The sequence below is a fragment of the Ptychodera flava genome, chromosome 18, assembly GCF_041260155.1.
Source record: "Ptychodera flava strain L36383 chromosome 18, AS_Pfla_20210202, whole genome shotgun sequence".
In the NCBI taxonomy this organism is placed as follows: domain Eukaryota; kingdom Metazoa; phylum Hemichordata; class Enteropneusta; family Ptychoderidae; genus Ptychodera; species Ptychodera flava.
Window position 1 is genome coordinate 34,597,743 of NC_091945.1, and position 20,465 is coordinate 34,618,207.

At 39.1% G+C, this 20,465-nt stretch overlaps 1 protein-coding gene across 2 annotated transcripts in view; it reads left to right on the forward strand.

Moving 5' to 3' along the window:
• Nucleotides 1–20,465, forward strand: part of LOC139117469 (atrial natriuretic peptide receptor 1-like) — a 294,651-nt gene that overhangs the window by 129,076 nt on the left and 145,110 nt on the right. Inside the window, exon 1 of one of the 2 annotated variants that reach the window (XM_070680593.1) lies at nucleotides 2,165–3,304. The exons of the other annotated variant lie outside the window; for it this stretch is intronic. Within the exon in view, the coding sequence (XP_070536694.1) occupies nucleotides 2,503–3,304 (802 nt within the window). The 5' untranslated portion in view covers nucleotides 2,165–2,502. Of the gene's footprint in view, nucleotides 1–2,164; nucleotides 3,305–20,465 lie in introns of those variants that run through there. 2 annotated transcript variants of the gene reach the window in all.

Sequence of the window (20,465 nt, forward strand, 5' to 3'; positions counted from 1 at the left end):
TTTCCGCAGACTAAGGGTAGCAATACTAGTCAGTGTGTCGTTACAGAAAAGTACAAGGCGAACTTTAAATAGGCTCCGAACGATAGCGCAGTATTCCCTGATTTGCATAATGCAAGGCAACGCAGAACTGCGCAGCCAAAACTAACAACAAGAGACACCGTCAGAGGTGTTGTATTGGAAGATAATTTACCAAGGTGATATTTCTTATGTGGTAGTGTATGCATACACAACCAACAATGTTGATCATTTCAATTAACTTAAGGAAGATGAAGGTGTCCGTAAACGATTACAAACTATCCCTGGATCTGGACATTAGACACGTGCTTGCATAACAAATTCATCAGAGGCCGATTAATAATATAGAAGTCATAAAAACCTATAACACTATGTCGTCACCTCAGCCTTTATGCTACACGTGTAACTGTCGCCGGCAGTGTCAGTTCGTTAATTCTCCATCATGGCGTTCACAGACACATTAAGTGCGTTGGCGATGCGGCACCTGTGATTGTTGCATCCCGTCTGGTTTATTGTTAGTCGTATGAGAGAAAGAAAAGTCTCTTTAACTTTTGACAATGTCAACGAACATTTTGTTTCTTGGTTTTTTTCTGTAAGTTTGCTTTGGCAATTGGAGGATCTTGCATACATTTTCTTAATATCAAATGAGTTCAAATGGGAATCTAATTCATTTGATAATAGGTCGATATGACCTAAGCTTAATTCACTGAAATATCTTATTGTGCTGCAAATGGATTATCTTTACAGGCAATCCATTATTGTGCAAGTAGAACTGGAATAATTGGCTGCACAGAAAAAATAATGCGTTTGTTCATTTAAGATCTATCTTGAAATGCGAAAAGACAGGAGCATTAATTGACACAAGGCATCTGTTATGTGAGGCCTTCAGAATAGTATGCCACATATCAATAAATGAAGTAAAGGGCTGATCTTCTGGAGTAGACAGAGCCTTACTCAGGAGTACTGTGATGTAATCTTTTAAAATCCAAGGCTCTACTTCCCTACTTAACATGTCCAGAGGTAATCCATTAGCGAATCTTGCAGACTTAAATTTCCCCGGGTCTACATTTTTCACACTATATTTGTGAACACTCGACAGGGCCAACTCAACACAATGGTATACGATGAGACTGATCATTTTGATGATCATTCTGAAGGTGTCTTCTTTTCTATTTTGGGAAGATGTACTTGAATAACGACAGATTCAACGAGATAATTACTGGTGCATAGTGCTCACATTTTAGTTTCTTTATACATCTAACTAGAAAGGGGCGAACGTTTTGGGAATCGCAATATTGACATCGGCATCAAATATTGCAAGAGCAGCGCCATTCGCGTTCATTTTTTTTCAATTTCGCCGCCAGCTTCAGAGAAAAACAGGCGAGCGTGAGAAGAAGCCTCGCAAAGAATTAAACAATAATGTAAATAAACATGTATGGTTCAGAAATTTAGTTATTCTTAGTCAATAAACCTACACGCGCAATTGTATCAAAGTTCATTTGATCTACTCAAGTTTTTAAGATGTCGACTGCATGGGATGTACTCAAAGTAATTAGATTTTTCCCTGTTTGAGGAAATGTGTTAAAGCCGCGGCGATTTAATTTACAATCAGTGGACCCGAGGTTCAGTACTCGCCAGATTAACGTGTACAGGGTACCAATGCAGAGTAAAACGCTGTGCACGTGTTAACTTGGCTGACCGACGCCGATCTTTACAATATGCATTAATGCATCATTTTCAGTCTTTTTTACCGAATTTTAGCTTTAGATAAAGCGGCGCACAAAATTTCAATTGCATTTATTCGAGATGGAATGAGTTACACAAAGCGGCACAATATCGTAGATCAGAGAACGCACCGATGTTCCTTAGATTCCGCTTGAGGAAGTATTGTGTTTGCCGTGCCAGTTCCTGACAGCTACACGTTAAATCCATTACAATACAAGAGTTTTGTCTGACACCGTGGAAGGTGTCAAATAGAGGTTGAAGTTCACCCTGACGGCGCGATTCATGCCAACAAATTAAGTTTGACCCCGTTGACAACATAAGAGGATCCCGTACCTCCTTGGTCGTCATCGAAAAGGCCGCTTCGTGGCAAACGCTGCACATGCGCACTTTCCTCAGTTGTCATTGCGTGGAGAGATAAAAGTTTATAGTGTGTCGCTACACCAAGCAGCGTGTATGTAGTTGTTGGCCAGTTACGGAGAAATGGGACGTTTAACCTAGTACGCACACTGAACAACCTCTGTGAAAACATGTGGAACCATTCCGGTCTTTACCCTGCTGAATTCGGCGTCGTATTTACCCAGGTTTAGTTTGAACACATGCATACATACATCGCCACTGACTCGTTCTTCCGATAGACATAGGTTTGAAGCGGGGAAGCCGTTGTTGCAGTGCTGTTCAATTAAATACGCGAGAGCAGTAAGCCAGCACGTAAGGTGAGCGCACCAGTTTGTTTTTGTATACAATACTAGGAGAGCGCTCACAATGACCGGCGTTAGAGGTTTACGGGCTGTTCTCGGATCTGTGTTCATATTTTCACTGCTACCGAGTGGCTTTGAACAGTTTGTAGTTGGCCGAGACGACGACGAGATTTTGAATGTACGGCTGGGTGCAATATTGACGATGAGTGGCCGCGTGAATAACCTGGTGAACATGTACCCCTATCGTTTGGAGATGGTAGCGCCCGGTATGGGCATAGCCATTGAAAAAGTCAATGAAGATCCGTATTTACTGTCGAATTGTAACATCAGCATACATTTTGAAGATTCGAAATGTTCTGCCTACGTTTCGACGATTAAGACCGTCGAACTTATAAAAAACGTAAAGGAAATAGAGGTCGACGCTATCTTCGGTCCCGCTTGCACTTACGCCGCCGCGCCGGTGGTTCGTATGGCCAGTCACTGGCAAATTCCCGTGCTCACAGCAGGGGCAGGAGCCCGCTCGTTCTCGAATAAGTCGACGCAGTTTAAAATGCTGACACGAACGCTCGGTGTACACCGTAAGTCAGCAGAATTTGTGGTGGAGGTTTTGAAATTCTTCCAGTACGGACAAATTGCAGTGCTACTGAAAGACGATCAGCGTGACTTGCTTGCTTTCCGAGAATGCTGGTTTTTCAATGCCGAGTTAAGTAGGGCTATGGAAAATGCGAAAAGAGAAAACCCATCGCTTGGATTGGAATACCCGATGGATGACAGGTATCAGACATTTAACGAACATTTGTCTGATGAAGACAGAGATTATAATTTCACAAATATCTTTCAAGAACATATTATGCCACGCGCCCGAAGTAAGTACCAATCTTCAAGTTGTCTTAACCAATTGATTACCATTTTTGACAGTACTAAGATCGTCACGGTTATAAACCACGAAAATTAGTATTTGGGTGGTTTGTTTCCTTAGGTACTTTACTGTTGCTGTTTTGGTCGAAACTCACTGTTTATAGCATACTCACTGTCGACGTTTCCTCTGAAAACATTACAAATCACTCGAAGATCAGCTCAGCCACAGAAATCAATTTCTAGGGTATAAATGTTTTGAATGACAATTCCTGACACACGGTATTTGCAGGTATATTTATCATCGAAGACAGCCATGTTTAGTAGTGATCATGAAGTCTTTGCTTGGATTCACAGTAATTTCTTCACGTCTGCATTTAATTTTTGAAACCAATTTACGTGTTTGTCGTATCCCTTCACGTCGACAAGACGTCTGATTGTGCACGACACAGCAGAAACACATAGTTAACCTTGAATCTACGGCTAGGCTGCCGGGCAGCCAAGTGCTCACCATGGCAACCAAGAATATGGCGTTGCCCCAGTGCTCCATGCAATCCATCATGGACGCTAACACCGGTTGATTAGAATAGAGGGCCTTTTGTCGTGTCGTATCTGTAGCTGTGTCTGCATGTTGACCCTATTTGACCCGCTCCACCCACTGTGGTCAACGTGCGTGCAGTAGAATCAAGATCACCTGCGTAATCTGGGAGAGCATTTCATTTACGAAAATAATTACTGTGAAACGAAAACCTTAGAAGTTAAAAGCGCCAACAAGTAAGTCTGCGCGAGACAGTTAAGTCAATCTACGATTTTTTGCAAACCTATCTTAAAATATAATAACCACTATTTGATTTGCCCTCACAGTTGTCAAACATATCACTGGTGACGTTTGCTGAGTAGTGCAGACGGAACCCAGTGTATGTGTAAGATGTGTATGATTTTTGTAAACAAACGACTGCTCAATATAATAAATGCCGCAGGCCCGATAATACTGTGTACATGTACAGCAGCAATCGTTGATGCCTTTTAACACAGATGAATCTGTCAACCTTCATTGTATTCATACTTACATGATATGGTACAATATTATCCCAAGCTGAATTTTTATTATTTTACCCCTGTATTTCATTCTACTTAGGACATGATGTTTGAGTGATGTTTCATTTGTCATCTACAGTAATGGGATTTCAAATGCTCCTTCGTCTTTTGTTCATCACACGCGACCGTCGATCATTTTCTCTGTTAATTCCAAGGTATCAGCTTCCATGCTCTAGGCGATTTTGCAGTGTTTAAGCTTCGGGTTCTCGCTCACCCCCCCCCCCCCCGAAGATAGAATACAATTCCGTCAAAACCATACCGACGACGATCGACATTGCTCATCAACGTTACACAAATGACACATAATCGAGAAATTATCAAATTGACCCATCCATCCATCACAGTGTGATCTTCCAGCGGTCTCTTAATTCGACATTATGGGAAGAAATTGAAGCTGAATGAGCTCCTGGAAGGGGTAAATTGTAGTGGGAAGCTGTTTTTATTTCAAATTTAATGTCACATTGGCCATCTGCACCACATGTCTGAAATACGTATTGTGTCACGTTTACTGTTACTACAAAGGAGTACAACCTTAAACGACAAAAGAAAGACGAGTTTGAAGTTCTCTCATTTCAGGATGTGTAATTAGAGCAAGGACGCGGATCGTCTTGTAAACGAAGATTGCTTATAGAAATAGTCTGAATGATTCTTACATTGGATGGCACTTTTCACTTAAGTTCGATCCTGCTGTTATAAAACACAGTGCGCTGAAATGCAATCAGCCTAACAAAGGGAGAAATGATAGTCTGACTTTACTATTCACGCACATTTTTTTCATCGGCTACATGATGATATGCGGTATGATTCTAACAGACTATCTGGCTAAACCACTTCAGTATTAAAGTCAGCTTTGAAGCCGTGAATATTTGCTAACAAAAATGTAGCTCTTGCTTGTTGGGTCAGGACTTGTAATCTGGGAATTTTTTTTAAATTAGTGATGAAGTTATATATTGTGTAGATATTTACACCACAGATTCACATTAATTCACTAGAGTTCATCATAATGCTGTGCAAAGCACGCTAACAACTTCAGTACACTTCCAAACTGTAATGTCGAAGAATATTTCATAATATTTCACAATGCAAGTAATCTAAATTTTCTTTAACAGCCGAAACCTTTATTTGAAAAGGAGGAAGACAATTCATGAAAAGTACGATTTGTTTGAATATACTTTACTCTGGCAATGCAATATGGTGGTTGTAGTTGACCGAAATAACTGACTTTCATCCTGTCAGACAATTTGTCCAATATCGTTGAAAATGTTCACAAAGATTATACAGTTGGCTGATAGTGTTCTGATGATATAGAGCTTCGGTGCTAAGTCTCGTGTAAATGGATTGATTTTTTGGCCCAGCCATTGGTTTGAATAGTTTTTAGACAGAGCGTTATCATCACACTATCATCCAATCAAAATATGTCGAACTTCGTCTCTGTATACACTAGCACTTGGATTGATGACTGTTTTACACAGAATTGTACAGGTTAACGTTGTCGGCGCATGCGCTGATGCATGAGCGTGCCTTAGAGTCTTCAATTGTACTATACGACACAGATAAATCGCACAGTGTATGCTATCATGTATTCTAAAAATCCCTTCAGATCTGATTCACATCAGATTCAGGGCAGTGTTAGAAGAGACTCTAGAGATATTAATCGACAAAATTTCCATATTATTCTCTCTGCTTCCTTGAAACGATGATACATCTTCATTTCGGTATTCCATTTTATGATGAACCGGAAGTCTTCACGTCTCTCCTTCCGGTAACGCAGCATATAACTTTTGAGTACAGTAATTCGTCATAGATACTTGTACGTTCAGGATTGACTCTATTGATCACGTGCAGTTGATATTTGTACACAACAGTGTAATATCTCAATGTTGTAAGTATTGTACGTACAGAAGGAGATATTTGAAGGAACAATCAGTGACGATAAACTATCATGGTTTATGCTTAATGCAATCTTCGTTGTGCAAATCACGCGCAACAATAATTCGTCAGAATATTGCGTCGTTGAAACTTCCCGAACAAAGACAGGTCTTGGATGTGATTTAAAAAAATGTGCACAGGAACGGAGCAGTGATTTCTCATTGTTCGGCACATAGATAAAAACTACTTGTGACGCCATGTACAGAACATATAACGGTATAATTGTTCCTTCTTGCAATCGGTTCGTATACTCACAGGCTCGCACAGACATTCAATTTACGTGAATCAACGAAGAAATAATACTCTGTGCCCACGCCATCATAAAGTTTTACGATGACCTTTTAAAGCCACGAACCTTTTCCGGGCGACCAAATATATTTCAAAGGAAAGCAAACAACTGAGAGAAATTCCAAAAACAGAATATACTTTTCTTCGAAGACATTCTTTTATTGCATGTTTAGAGTTCAGTTTCGAATTCGGTGTCATCTGAAATGACGTTGGGAAGTCATCGATTACGGTGCTGTCGTACTGACCCCTGTTTCATATCTTCGTCATACACTACAGACAACTAATATTTGAAATTTTTACAATGTGTTACAAATGAAACGGATATGTTTTTAATGCATTAGAGGATTGATGCCGTTGCCGTTTTTTACTACACGACACATCTGCTGTTACTCACAGTGGAGTGCCTAGCTGTGAACTATACCGAAATGTATCAGTGGCAAGCGTCAATTCATGTTCTATGGAGGCCCATTTCAGTCCGTAGCGACAGCAAATTTAACGTCAACTATCAGAAAATGGGTCGTAAATTACTCGAGTCGTTTGCATATTTCCTTACATCTGAAACTCTAGAGGTCATGGATGCTCGATCAATACTCATAGAACTCCGCCGGGTGAAAAATAAAGCGTCCTTTAGGCGGTAAAATGAAATCCATGTTTTTATGTCAGGGCTTTACTTATAATCTTGTTTTGCAATGGATACCGACAGAATCGTCCGCGCATGCTCAAGCAAAGGAGAAAATAGCCAATCCCGAATCTAAATGCGAAATATGGCACAAAATATTGATCTTAAAATTGTGAACCTCTTCAATGCGCTTGCGAGAGAAAGAAACAGACATTATATTCCTTTGACGGGATAATATCGAGCTGACATTCCCCGTGATATGAATATCTCAGTTTGAATGTAACGATGTGAAAAATGGAGGCTTGATAATAAATCGTCAATGGATATGTATTTCATCAGTACCATTTCAATACTAGTGTCCTTTGGCAAACATTTATTTCCTATTTTGGTTCACTGGATCATGAATTATATCTACCTGCCAAAGTTGAAAAATGGGAAGAGACGGAAGATGCTTCACAAAAAATGAATTTAATAGCATCCAAGTTAATTAAACGCCACTGTAGGTGCTCAAGCAGCATACTTAATATGTTTTACCCGAAATGAACGTCAGTCTTTTTCAAGTCACTGTCATTTGGTAAGAGAGTTCATCAAATACTAGATTTTATATTCTTCGTATGCTTGTACCGTCAAATAAACTCATTCAGAGTCAATTTCATTTGGCACCAAAAGTCTTTGACGCACTCCTTCTTCGAGGATTGATACACATGTGTAATCCAGCTGGCCTGACATTGCCATCCCGTAAAACTTCTCCTCGTGACCGTCATGCTGATTTGCCCTTGACTTCGCTCCTGGGAAATCGCATACTTTAAGTATTGTTACTGACCCAACAAGCCTAACTGCTTTTGGAGTAAGCGCAGTTCATACACCCATATGCATGTGTGTGTCGTAAGCACTTGCAACATAGGCGAGGTAGTTCGTCATAAAAATTCAGCACTTAACGGCAGCGTCAGCATGACGCATGCGATTGTCGACTGAAGACGAGTTTTACTGCCTACACATCGCCGATGTAGACGATTTATTGGCTTAACACATTCAAAATTAAACGATTGTTTTCAGAAAGATGTTCTACCTCAGGTTTCATCATTTAATTTGCTGCTGCAGTAATATTTATGTGGACATACGTCGTGTAGAGGTAAAACCTGGCTAAAAGCAAATTTAGTAATACTACCAGATGTGCTACGTGAGTTAAGTATAAACGGGTGCTAGTGGCGTCGGTCCACTATCTATATTCAGACTTCAAACCTGCCACTTCACCAGCATAGCTCCAGGTCAAAATGATTTTTTTCACGCGCAAGATTTAAAAAATACCGCTGCATTTTGGCAAACGTAACAAATTGATGAAAATAAAAATGTATAACCGTGGCTTTCATCGTCTAATAAAGTATGATTTTATGAAAAAGATTGTGTCGTTCTACCTTTCAAAGATATGTGTTGACAATTTGTGTATTCCAAATTGCTATCAGAACAAACGGGGAATATGTCTTTGATTTTTTGACGATGATCATTATAAAACATAGCTATACATTTGGATAAAACGTCGCGGCATTAAATCTGTGACTGGAAGCGCTAATACTGCTAGGAAATCTTTAGGTTGGGTTAAAAATTGGAATTTTACCTTGTTTTTTCATTGTTATAGTGAAAACATTCCAATGTATCAACATAATGATTCCAAAGTGCGCAAAACTATAACTAAACTAAATCGAAACAAGGCAAATGAATAAATCTGTCCAGAGCAGTTGTATTTCGTCTTCTCTTGCAGTTACTAATTCTATGTTGGACTAACAGGTTAACCAGCTGTTATCGATACTCGCGCCCTCCTCTTAATCTAAAATGGGCCATTCCTGAGCTGACAGTCGGACATATCTTCGTTATCTGTCGCCAAATTCGAGAGATTAGTGAAATCGAGCTTTCCCGGTAATTGATTGGGCAGTATTGGCATCACTGTGCATTTGGTGGCAGGCTGTTGAAGTATGCCACTCCTCTAACGTCTGTACCAGTAAATGAAAAAAATGCTCTTACATTTCCAGTTGAATACGGTCAATGTTGATTACCTTGTCCAAAACGGATCACATCGTAAATATACGTTAAAACTTTGACAGCAACGGGAACTTACACAAATGCCAATAGATTCTATGACTTGTAAAAATAGCCTGGGCTAAAGTTAAGGAAGTGGGGCATAGTGGCACCTTACGGTAGAATGCACCTCGGGGACAGATATTGGGACTCTCAAAAGTTCACAATTCTTCCCGAGCTACCACTACGGGGGATCATTTGAAAGCTCTTGGTGTACGAGAAAAAAATCACCATTTTCGAAAATCGACAATTTTATTTCTCTCCATATAATTAACACAGGTATGGCAGCCATTTTTAATTTCAAATATCGGTAAATCTTGGGTAATTTGTTTCCCTAGTAACAAAATTTGCAAGATGACCTTAGTTGAAAGAGAATGGTTGAAAGATTCCTTGATAAAAATTTGAGCAAAAGTTTAAGTCTTTCACTGTCGAGGTGCGTACTATCTTAAGAGGCACCTAATATGTGGTGTAGACTAAGTCTACATCACTCTATGAGATTTGACGTGACTTTCTTTCTGTAAACTGATCAATGACAAAATATATGCGTGGGGATATTATTGAATGAATGCACTGTTTCTTTACATATAAGTAGAATTATTCACTTCTGGTAGACCATATCGCGGTGACATTAACATTTTAGTCAACTTAAGTGATTAGAATTGATTTGATTCCAAAATTGCACGATAAAGTAAGAGTAGAGCGCGTGGAACCATTGAAAAACTAGAGATTGGTGATTTCTGAATAAAGGCATAATGAAACTACACCAGAAGAACCTCTTGGTGCTTATTTTTGTCAAAGATTTGGTACTCCTTTGTCTTTTCAGCTCGATATTTAGATTGAATCCGACATTTGCGGACATTGCATACTTTAAGTTCGAAAGTACAAAAAGTTGAAAGACGATAAACGATGACGTAGTATACCATGTCGTCACTGTACTTTTACCTATATACTTTTTGAATAATTATCAACATGTAGTGCAAAATTTTATCGATAGCAATAGAAATACGTGGAGAAATAGACAATTCAATGGAGAAGAATCGGAAAGAAATGAATTTTAGATACGTCATGTCATTGTATGAAAGGATCAAGATTAGTGAAAACTCAATTGATCAAAGAACGAATGGCGAGTAGTTCCAGTCCGATTAAAATCATCACGTACACATCACGTGGTTTCCAAGTAATGCGCTGTTCAAAATGTATGCCTTCATCGCCAAACTATTCTTTCAAGAGCCCGGGATTACTTTTGTGTAAATGCTGCAAATTAAGCGTCCGCTACCACTTGTGGTAAGAGCAATTACATCGTATTCATCAACAACCATTGCCTGTTGAAGTAATGTTTCCAATTTTGTACTTAATGTTGCTGCGGGAACCGAGTTGTTTCCTCTCGGTGGCTATGATTATCACGGAATTTCAACAAGATCATTACGTAAATAAATATCAGACGTTTGAGGATTGGGTTTTTCAGCTTAAGGCCCACGTCAATCTGAAAATAGAAACTCAGGCACTTCATGTTTATGTGATTTGACATTAACGCTGGAGTAACTTCTTGATCTCGTTTAATGTATATTTTATTGCGTATAATCTATCGTGTCAGGTTTTACTTCAGTCGCTTAGAATACTTTCAACAGCGCAGAAAATGAAATGACAAATGACTGAAATGGTGTAAATTCGTCGCGGATAGCTTTGGGGAGTGTTCCACGTCTGCGGCGTCTGTCTCTGAAGAGGTACATTTCAGAGAGGGAGTCAGATGGCACTGTCATTCATCGAAAATATTGAGGAAGCTGTCAGAAAACGCTGCGCTTTAATGATCCTGTCAGTTTTGAAGGATGTCCAAATATGATAGCATCTGACTTTTAATGCTTGATGTGCGTTCGTTTCGCAGAAGCATTGCGGTGTCTCATCGCAGGTCGCTATTTTGCAAACTCGTTTAATGAGTGAGCTGGCAAAATATACAACTTCCTGCAGACCGTCATCGCATCGTGATTACACAAGACTCTAATTTCGGTTCTACCTTTTATATGTGTAAGCTATAGTTAACAAACCTTCAAATGTTTAATCACAGGGGATTTAGCCCAGTGATATTTTGACAATAAACTATTTATGAAGCAGATTTTTATTTCAATGGTACAGAATATACATCATTCGTATCGTATCGTTTACTCATTTTGTCACTGTGTCTCTGAGGTATGACATTCAGAAAATATTCATGAAAGTTTCTGCATTTACTCAAGCGCTTCTCATACAAGTGTAGGTAAGCTGACGTCACAGAACTAGTATTATAGTGACTTTATCCTTGTTTCCGATTTCGATGTGCCTAGATTGAATTTTATTAGTATGAATTTCTACATCTCAGAAAAGTTGGAATGAATAATTGAGATAGAAGGTAAAAGTAAACACTTAAATAGACCTTAACCTCAACATGAATATTTGGACCGAACTGTTGTAGCAGTCAGATGGGATATCGAGTCAGCAAATCGGGAAAACCATTCACAGGCGACATGCAGAAGATATATTTTGCTCTCACATGAAGAGAAGGATATAGGTTTAGTTAGCTGCTGTATGTCTATGTGATGTACGCTACTGTACAAATTGGACGAAAATGATCAAACCGGTCGAAAAAGATGACGTATGTACGTTTTCTTGAAAGAGTCGTGTTCTTGAAGATCACACACTTTCACAAATAAACTAAATTACCAATGAATGTGCTCACAAAAGCAAAGGGTAATTGAAGATTCCACGCAGCGTAAGCTTTTAACCAACAACAGAAACGATCACTAAATCAAGTTTTCCGTAATCACCTCTAAGGATAACCCACTGAGAATATATCACGGTTTTTGAGGTGTTTATACCTTCAAGGCCGAAACACTGCGATGGTGATGAAAGTTTTCTGTTCAAAATGGATCCAAGTTGATCATTAGTCGTCATTGTTCAAATTGTTCTGACAAATATTTTGTTTGATGACACACCAGCCCGTCATTTATTTCTCTACATTGAGAAGTGGAGTGATGTATTTTGCCGCGAGTAGTCATCCCCAGTTTAGGTCCTATATTTATTAATCAACTTTCTCCCTCTGATGTAAACCGAATCTTTAAGCCCTGGACAAAAATTGATGCTTTCTGTCGACTTATTTAGCTGTGATGTGAGTTGATAAGAAATCTTGATTGCAATAGAATGTTGCACGGACCTTTGAGTGAGACTTCTGCTACATTTCATTCAGTTACAGACAAAAGAGAGTCGACACCCATCGAATTCGTGACAACTTTTATGTATTCGAATAATCGTGTGAATAATTTCACCCCGGCTGTTTTAACACGCGGCATTTTAGTACCACGAGAGGCCAGGTGACGCAATGCTAATATTTGCAAATATTATCAAGTCTGCAGATTAAGGTAGCAAATCTGTAGCGAATCAACATAGCGGTTGTGTCTAACAAATACAATTTACAACACTGGCGATGTAACTCAAAGTATTGAATGCCCTATATCAGCTTTAAGTGAGTCAGAAAAATCTGTGTCGATCATAAAGATAATTTTTTGGCGTGGATAGTAATATGCCTCCAGTGAAGGCGGGGAAAAACTGTGATTCATTATCGTCTCTTGCTTTCACACTTTCAGCGGCCAGGTTTACTGAATTTGCATTTTTTTCATGTTTTGGGCAATTTCATCTAATTTCTGTCTGCTGGCATGGTTTTTGTGCCGCCTTTCGGAAACATGAAACGTTCATCGGAACATGCATCGATTAGTTTCTCCAGCTAAGTACAGCTACGTTTCCAAGTAATATTATATCAGTGTTTACTTCCATTTATTGTGGTACAGTCAAACTCTGTCTTGCTTTTTTTATAATGATTCTTTTTCAATTCTTTAATAAGTTCTGGGAGTTATGTATCGAAGCATATGAAGCTCGAGAGAATGATAAAGAATACCTTGAAATCACTGTGGACATGTCTTTTTACGTTATCTTTCTCAGTGGTTGAACCCCGGCAGCAATTTGATAGCTGTGAAAATGTTCAGGGCCTTCTTAATTGTTGATATGCATCCTTTCAACGAATTTACGATTTATAGTCAGACTTTCAAAAAAACGCCACATGATTAGGAACGAACACCGCCAACGATACGTTTTCTGAAGCAAAGGCAGAAATAAAATGCAAATTGAATAAAAATGAAAAACGTTCAAAATTTCAAAGAAAACACTTAGAAACACGTGCACGTCACTTAATATCTAATATTAATGTGTGGCTTAATTTCGTTTTCATGAAAGTAGACCAGACTGTTGCATGGGCTTTACAAGTACATACTTTTGGATAGCCAGTCAAGATAACTCATTTATCTTGATTCATTGCACTCTGGTTTCTTTTTAATTTTGAATTATACTGATTTCTGCTCCAGAGATCTCGCCGAAAATAACAAGTCAAAAACATTACGTCATTCAATCGCAGCGTTTACATTGTCAGCAACCGGCAGTCCGTCATAATTGATATAGCTAAGGAATGAATATCTTGAAGGCCTTGTATAAAAACTGGCGTCTCATACTCATATTTCGGACAATATATGATTGTTTGAGTAGATTTGTGTAAAAATAGAAAGAAAACTTAATTTGATAGGCTTTACGAAGATGCATCATAGATTTGGTCTTATCAAGCTAAATTTGTTTGCAAGATAATGCTCCTTCATTTTCGGCAGCTTTTCCAAAGGCAATTGCAGATGCATATTCACTGCCTGATTCAGTGAGATCTGATCGTAATCTTGTTTTATCTCCGTATTACTGACCTTTGACACGCGTCCCCGTAACCCCCTGTTGTTTAGCAACATAAATATTCAGAATACGATGTACCATTCGTGATTAATATTTATCGCCTCACAGCCGGCGTTTAGTGCCAAGCGATATTTGGGCGCACCGCTTTCTATATGTGAACACTGGTACGCGGTAACTTTAACCTCAGGCTACAATGGCAACGGGTTTTCAGAAAGTCTAGCAACATACGGTTCGTCGCCATTTTTAATTCATGTTATCACTAAACGATCTGCAGTTGATTGAAGGGTAAGCTAGGATTCCGAAATTTGTCACTTTTAAAGACAACAAGGTTGCATCCTCGCAAAAAGCAGACATATTGTAGCTATTGAATCGGCGTGTTGTTAAGAAATGGCGCAGGCATTACCCAGTAGAAGCTTACCGGCTATAAATTTCCTGAGAAGACGCACAGACCGTCTGCTCAATAGCCCATGCCAACATAAATCCATATTGCTGTTTTATAGCTGCCATGGTGATATCTTCAAAAGGGATTTGTGCAAGGCTCAGCCATAATATATGAAACACAAAAAGGTAGTAAATACAGACCACTACTCCGTCCACTTCATAAAATGGTACAGACTACTCTGTATGTTACAAACCACCATGGTAATAAAGTGTGTATTTCGTATTCTACAAGTCTAATGTATGAAATAGTAACGCATTTTAGGTTTTTAATATTTGATCACAAAGTCATTATTTTTTTAAATCATATTGGAACAGTTCACTCAAACTGTCACATACAGTTAGTCATGGCACGAATTTTCCCACTTTACCGATTTCATCATTGCACTCTCTTACTGTATGAGAATTTTGACAATCATTAACACTCCCAGGAATTTGTCATAGTCGCTCTGTCTGCATAATTAAGATTTTGAATTTGCCATCAGGGTTATTTGATTGTTTGCTGTTTAACGATCGCATTGAATTCACCACTCTTCCGTCATGAAAATTACACTCCAAGGGACATGTAAATCGTTGTAGGAGTCGAAGTTCTCAGTTCAGACTAGCCTGCTTGATCTAGGGGTTTTACGCGGATATGGCAACATTTGAAAATTGATGTTTGAACGTTTTCCCGATACACACACGGTGAAGAACGGGGCTTTGATCAACAAATCACATTTGAAGATACATCCATCGAATAAATGAAGATCTATTGCATATACGTTTTACGTGATAAACTCATTCTTGTTGATTACATATATTTCACCACATTTTTTAGCAGCGATAAGCTACTCGAAGCCAAATACGTTATTAAGTCATGTTTAGCGTCACAAAATTGGTCAAAGCCGCACAAGTGTGAGACCGAGAATTATAATCTTGTCAAAAAATAAGTGGATGATGTCAATCTTGCTGTGGTCGGCGAACTGGCAGGGGGAAACACGGGGCATTGCAATGAAGGTTGTAATACTTAATTATAGATGTGGCGCGGGGCAAGAGAAGTAATTGACTATGAAGTAACGGCCTTGTATGATTCAATTGCTGCACATCTGGTATTGCCAGTACTGCATTGCCGGCAACACGAGTCTCGAGACCATCATAACAGTGATTTAGTTTAATTTTGACGTTTCTACGAAGTATTAGCCGGGAGTGCCGACGAATCTGCTTGTTACTGCCCTGCAAAAACCAAAGTGTTCAGATGTTAATAAAATCCCAGGCGATATCACATTATGGTACAAGCCTTGAGGTTTTGCTGACTGGTGAATTATAGGTTTTTACGAAATTACCTTTTCATAAGACGAAGGTCACGAATGAAATGTTCCCTTGATAAAATTTGTATGATTGGCAAACTAATAAGTTAGAAGAGAACGGGAGTTACTGGAATATTAAAAATGGTCATTGACAAAACAGCAATTTTCATGGAGTTTTCTTCGGGCTTAGCAGCAGTGACCTTCAATATTCGTTATATCACCCAGGAACGGTGTATCCAGTTGATAGATGTGGGAGTTGTATTCCATGTTGACAGTTCGATATGTTAAGAATCCAAACACCTGGAAATTCGAAATAAGAAGTATTTTTATTTTTGATGAATTGTTCCACTCAGATTCTTTGCAAATATGACATTCAGTTCAAACACAAGACTTTTCGTCCAGAGGGATGAGTTTATCACCTTTTACTGGATTCTTATTCCGCAGTCTTACTTTATTACCAATCAATACGTACATGTCTTGAATGGCCGACCACAGAGAGATAACTCCTGGCGTCCACGGTGATGAAAGATAGCTAGTACATGTATATAGCAGTGTCTGTACTTCTTGATGTTTGACCTTTCTTAAAGAACACCCATTTGGGTAACAGAGTGGCATGCCGTCTTCGTGTCTGCCAAGGAAAGAGTGAATAAGGAGATCCGTCGTGATGATTGCAAGACGAATACGGCTGCCAACAGACAGGTAAAACTGCTCTAAAGAATGATTTCGATAAACCAAAACACAGCGACATTGTTTATTTAAATAATCTATCTTGTCGGTCATTTGTTCCGAGGGGAGAAACTCTCCCTTCTAGACTGTTTTATCATTCTTATCGGTTTGATTTCATCGCCGCAATGAAAACAAGCGCTACTGTATTACAAGAGTATTGCTCCTGCGAGTATCGCCTCAGCGGAATTAAACCCATGATTCATAGCAACTTAAAGATTACAAGGAAACGTTTTTCGGTATCATGGAGCTCAATTTAAGAAAAATGGTTTATCGTAAAGTGTTTGAATCAACACAGAACTAATCCTGCATATATCCCTAAATTTACTTTTATTTCATCGAATTTCTGAAGTTACAGTGTTGTCTCTTTCATACTCGTAAAATTTATTTCTGTGCTCGCCTGAAATGCACACGTTGATGATAAATTAGAGCGAGATGAGTACCTTCCTCATTCGTCGTTAAAGTAGGTCGGAACATACACAAAAGTACATTATGTCCAGCTCGTAACTCAGGACCATTACAAAAAAATTGATCAGTTTTATGACAAATGATACACTAATTTTATCTAATACCATAGACCTACACTTCGTGATATTTTTTATTTAATGACTTGGCAGTTAGTTAACAGGAACCTACAGATTTTTCGATTTGCAAGATGCGTTCATGACCTTCCGAAGTTGCAGTGAATGCATTAAAGTGATTGACAAAGTCCTTGAATGGCTTGGTGATCCTTGAGCCTAGTGTGATTGTTAAGTGACATACGCCCATCGCGGAGGAACGGATCCAGGCAGAGCAATATCATGATGAGCATAGACAGGTGAACACACAGATGTATTACTGACAAATTGAAATTGCCAGTTCAGAAAATGAAAAGTTTTCTACGCAATGAAAATCACGTGACATGCTCCGTACACTGAAAGTACATTGTACTCTCTCTCTCTCTCTCTCTCTCTCTCTCTCTCTCTCTCTCTCTCTCTCTCTCTCTCTCTCTCTCTCTCTCTCTCTCTCTCTCTCTCTCTCTCTCTCTCTCTCTCTCTCTCTCAAAATAAAATAGTAAGACCATGCACACCCTGAATATGGAGGTAAATATTGCACAGGGGCTGGAAACATAAAATAAAGGAGCGATTTGTCATGGATGAGCACGCTGACAGACCAGCCGAGAAGTGCACACCTGGTACGCCAAGGGCTATTGAAGCGATGTGTAAAATCTTTAAAGTCTCGTATTTATCATGTAAATCATAGAGGTATAAGTGAATGCCTATGAGAGCCTTTAGAACTGTTAGTATAATGCTGACTAAGTGAACTGAATTCAAACTTCCTGACTCAATTCAAACACAAAATATTGAACAGACGTGTACGTTTGGTATCCCGGGAATAAACTTGGGATACATTTCAACACTTGGTCATTCTGCTCACATGAAAACGAGACTCCGTTCGCTTCATTGGTAATATAGTATAGTGGGGAGAGAGAGAGAGAGAGAGAGAGAGAGAGAGAGAGAGAGAGAGAGAGAGAGAGAGGGAGAGAGAGAGAGAGAGAGAGAGAGAGAGAGAGAGAGAGTGTGTCAGTCAGTCAGTCTGGCTGGAACGTATCGCAGAGCTATATCAATATCACAGACCGATATGGAGAGAGACAGTCAGAGAGTCCTAGTCGAGGAAGTATATACAATACAGTATATATTCCAGTTACTACCTTTATGCTTGGTTTGTGTTACACTTACTGTATGTAATTTTACGAAGGAATATGAATATCAGAGATCACTCTACGCTTCAAAACGTCGTCATTTTGACGATTGGTTTTGTGATTTTAGTAGTGACGCGGCTGCAAAGATGGAAGCGCCATTCGTTTTCCAAAGTCGGTCGTTGTACTTAATTTGTTTTGTGTCGTCGTGAGTAATGTGAGGATAGAATGACGTTCGTAGATATCATTCTTTGGCAGCAGACAGGACGATATTCAAACGGCGCATTTGCAGGTTCATCGTGGCGGAAGAGTCATCTCTTTAGGCCTGTCTGTTTGGAAGGTGAATGTTTCGCTTAATAAATCTTGAAGTAAGGTCATTATCAAACTTCGATGACATGGGTGAATTTGTCCGTGCAGCATCAAACTGCACAGCCGTGATCCTATGTTGTAAAAGTTGAATACGCTCAGTGATTTCTTGGAGACATTTCAATGGTTTAAATTCAGAAGTAGTCGCTACTTGGTCAATTAAAGACTACCGATAGAGCAATTAAAGAAGGTAATTTGGAGCAAACTTTATAACATCTGCCTGTATCTCTGCGCTAATGATTTCACGTTCATCAATTTGAAATGTGTTGTGCGTGTCTGTGTGTCCTCAAACTTGCCGTCATCGCCTGTTATCATTTCTATTTTCACATATGTGGAGTCTTTTCATCTTTTAGGATCAAGAGACGCCTTCACATTTTGCGACTAGTCTCAAATATAAAGGCGATATGCGAAATAATCCTGAATAACATTGCGTTGACTGCAAAAGCCACCCTTGGTGGGAAATCGTAACCCACAAGCAATTAGCTAATCTACAGGCACAAAGCCATGGGTGGTTTCTTCTAAAATTGACTAAAATGAGATGGGTCAAACAGAAGGGGCAAAACTCGACATGCTTAGAGCTCTACCATACATTTATGTTTCCATGGTGACTGATAAATGACGTGTATCTGAACAGGTTCGTATTAGTTCCGTAAGTTCTCATTTGAACGACATCGAGACTCTTGTAAAGTTTGAAATTCTACGCCCAGTCTTGCAAATTACAGACGACCTTAAAGTTATTATCGTATGTCACGTTGTTATCTTGATTATTCGAAGTACACGAGTAAATATCAAATGACTGTAGAGGACGCATTCCTCACTTATAGCTCAGCAAACATTTTACAAGAGTCATAACGCAGAAAGTATACAAGGTTTTAGTGTCAAGACGTTGCCAAAAGGATGGGAATTTCACTTTCTCAAAACAAGATACGTAATATCTCGATTGGTGCCATCAACATATGTAGTCCTGCAATGGACATGATGAACTTCTATCTTCTGCAGTACCTTTGGATGATGACGTTTTGCAACTTCATATCATGCTGACACAGGTGCTGACTCTTTAGCGGCTTTCACTTTCCACTTAACCCTTTTCCCGCCACAACTGTCAGACGACCAGCCGACTGACGTATTTAGAATAAGGGAAAATACACAGCATTCACCATGAATAGAAACTTATCATTTTCATTTCACTCCATGAAACTTCTTACGTCACAGCAGATTGTAGATAATATTTTATCCAATTTCTCATACAGTTGATAGTATATCAGGGGCGAAAACATTTCACATCGTTTTATTGAAAACGGCATTATTGATAAAATTATCAGGTATCGTCATTTTTTGAAGGATTTTCTGTCGTGAGCCATGAAAAATGACTTGGTTTCGAATTAAAGGGTACAACTAGAAAATCAGCTGATATTTATCATCAGAGAATCTAAATTTGTACGGATGAAGTGAAACGAGAACTAACAAACAGCGAAATAATAGATGGATGTAACTTCTAGCTGCAGCAACAACGAGTGTATTGGAGATACCTCATTCAGGTCTTCAGGTTTCTTGCTATGGCCAGTTTGAGAGCCAGACGGTGTTAACATGTATTTGTAAATTAGCAGGCCATAAACTCTGAGATTCAGCAGCTAATAAAAAATTACAAACATTCGCCAGTCGCCATGGTAACAAAGGTAATCTTGGCTGTAGGGCTATTGGTCGACAATGTCTCCAAGGTTGGTGAAATTAGGCAGTCATCTGCCTTCATTGTTGAAAACTGTGTCAAGCAAGTATGTGCAGATAAGATGCGCCAGACAGAGACGGGTGATGATGGTCCCTTGTTCCGCCCCAGGAATGTCTTCTCGTCTTTCTCTATTTGTATTGCACTCTTTTCCATCCTTGATACCCTTATCTATTCAACTAATACACCTCCTAAGATG